This window comes from Lactuca virosa, chromosome 6 (assembly GCF_052849685.1).
Source record: "Lactuca virosa cultivar CGN04683 chromosome 6, Lactuca_virosa_CGN04683_v6, whole genome shotgun sequence".
In the NCBI taxonomy this organism is placed as follows: Eukaryota; Viridiplantae; Streptophyta; class Magnoliopsida; order Asterales; family Asteraceae; genus Lactuca; species Lactuca virosa.
Genome location: NC_136431.1, coordinates 69125690 through 69128347, shown reverse-complemented (window position 1 = coordinate 69128347; position 2658 = coordinate 69125690). Strand labels below are relative to the sequence as shown.

General features: G+C 33.9%; 1 protein-coding gene across 1 annotated transcript; it reads left to right on the top strand.

Annotated features, from left to right (window-relative positions):
- The first annotated feature begins 1453 nt into the window (after positions 1 to 1453).
- On the top strand, positions 1454 to 2330 carry LOC145121612 (uncharacterized). The gene is made up of 2 exons (XM_079057330.1): positions 1454 to 1939; positions 2022 to 2330. The coding sequence occupies exons 1-2, from the start codon at positions 1454 to 1456 to the stop codon at positions 2328 to 2330; spliced, it is 795 nt and encodes a 264-aa protein (XP_078913456.1).
- Positions 2331 to 2658: the final 328 nt, after the last annotated feature.

Here is a 2658-nt window from a genome sequence, read left to right as displayed (position 1 = left end):
CAACCTTCAAAAAAAAAAAAAAAAAATTTCAAACTCGTACCATCTCCTAAAAGCATAGATTCATAATGTTACCTAGATATTACTTACATCTAATTTGTATTTTAAATCGATCTATGTAATTTGATTCGATCTTGTAGAAATGCTTGTAATTGATCATTTTGGCTTGAGTTTAGTTAGCAACGAGAGAGATTGCATTTTTGGAAACAACCATAATATTATCAAGTGATAATGATTTGAGAGGGTAACATAGTTTATATTGTGTATACAGTTTGTCACTATAGTTGTTTTTTGTTCAAAAATGACCATTTAACTTGTTTTAACTGTCAACAAAAGGTCCCTATGACCGATTTTAATGGGTTTAACCAGTGATCCCCCTAATTTACAATGCCTAGTTTTTTTTAGATAAATAAGAAAATTACGTGGCATATTACGTGCTTTTCTTCCTGTTATACCAACTCTTAGGTCACAAACCCTTCGTTACTCACGAACCCTCTATCACTCACCTTCTTGATCGATCGCAGACGTGAAAAGAGCAAGGGTAGGAGATGTAGAAGAACAAACCTTTATTATCGTTGATTTCCATTACAATGACACTTTCTCACCCAAACCACTGGTGTATTTTGATCCCCATAGAGCAGTTGTATGAGATTTTGATTTAACTGGGTTGGAGTTCTTCGAGTTCATGGTTTTTGTTGAAAAGCTTACAACAACGAGACCCATTGTCGTCTACTATTGTTCTCTTAAAGTAACTTTGATTCAGGGTTTGAATATCATTCAAAACGATGGTGATTATAAGGTGTCTATCGAGTGTGTCATAGCCAATAACAAAAGGATTGAAGTGTATGTAGACCACTACAACGAACCTTTGTTTGATAGGATAGAAATGGAAGAACCAGAAGCTAAGACTGAAGATGACAATTAAGATGAAGATATTGATTCCAAATTATCTGATGATAGCAACTGTGAGCACGAAGAGGATTACGAGGTGTTGTCAGCTAAAAGACCAGTAGATGATCCCTTTTTAGTGTACTTTGCCTAGTCAACACAGATGGAGATTACAATGATGAAGAAGATGTAGGTCGTAATGAACCAGGTGCATACCCTACGCATGATGAAACTCAAGAGTGTGATCAAATGGTTCCATTATTAGGTATGAAATTCTCTAATCCTGAAGAGTTTAAACATTGTATGAGAAACTATGCAGTTAAACATAGGTATGATTTATATTATGAAAAGAATGATAAGAATAGACTGCTAGTTAAGTGTTGTAAATCAAAAGAGCCTAAATGCCCTTTTAGGTTGTGGGCATCTTGGATGAAAATAGAAAGAACTTTCCAAATTAATTCACTTAAATATGATCATAATTGTTGTAGGACATTCAAACTTGGATCAATAGTGACTTACAAATGCATTGGGAGACATTTTGGAAAGGCCAAATATAAGTTTAAGAAAAATGAAAGCAGATGTTTCCCTAAAGTTTAATCTAAATATTAGTGTTAGGCAGTGTAAGAATGTAAAGAAGTATGCATTAACTGAGATTAAGGGTAGTTTGAAAGACCACCATGCAAAATTATGGGATTATGATGAGGAAATTATGAGGAGTAATCTAGGGTCTACAGTTAAACTGAGTGTAGACATCATGCCAAATTCAAGCATTGGTTTTTCAAAGTATTGTGTTTGCTTTAAAGATGTTAAGGATCGTTGGATAGAAGGTTATAGAAGAGTACTATGTGTTGATGGTTGTTTTCTTAAAGGAATTTGCAAATGTGAACTAGTTACAGTAGTGGGTAGGGATGCAAATAAACATACTTATCCTTTAGCTTGGGTTGTAGTCAATGTTCAGAATAAAGAGACATGGACATGGTTTCTAGACCTACTCATGGAAGATATTAAATGGGACAATGGTAGTGGGCTTACTCTCATTTCAGATGGAAACAAGGTATCTCTTCTTTTACGTATATATTGTGTTTGTTTTATTATGTTTTATTCATATATTCATTAAAGTACTTAGTTGGGATCAGAGCTTGTTGGAAGCTATCAAGGACAGTATGTCTACAGATGAGCATAGACTATATGCTAGGAACATCTATCCTAACCTGAAGAAAAAGTACACATGTGATCATTTTAAGAAACCTTTTTGGTGGGCTGTGAAGTGTACAAATCCATCAAACTTTCAACTTCATATGGATGTAATCAAGAATATGGAAATAAGTGCATATGAGTATCTAATGGAGAAGGAACTAAACATTGGTCAAGAGCCTTTTTTGAATTGGGTAGAAATTATGATGTTTTGGAAAATGGGGTGTAAGAAAGTTTTAATTTTGTTGTGAAGGATGCTAGGTTGCCCACGCAACAATGTTAGAAGACATTCGAGTTTTAGTGATCAATAGGTTATACCAGCTAAGGATGAAGGGGATGAACTGAGATTTGAGAATCTATCTTATCATTAGGAGGGAAAAAAACTGAAGGTAGCACAAAGGTAATTTTATTTTAAATTTCCTTTTCTTAAATTTGATTATGTTTTAATTATGGTTGAAATGAAAACATGGACAGTTTCTCGACTGTTTATACAAGTAGATATCAACATTTGTGGTTACCTTGGGGGCTGAAAGGTATGTTGTTGACTTAAACAATAGTGTGTTTGCATGTAGAATATGA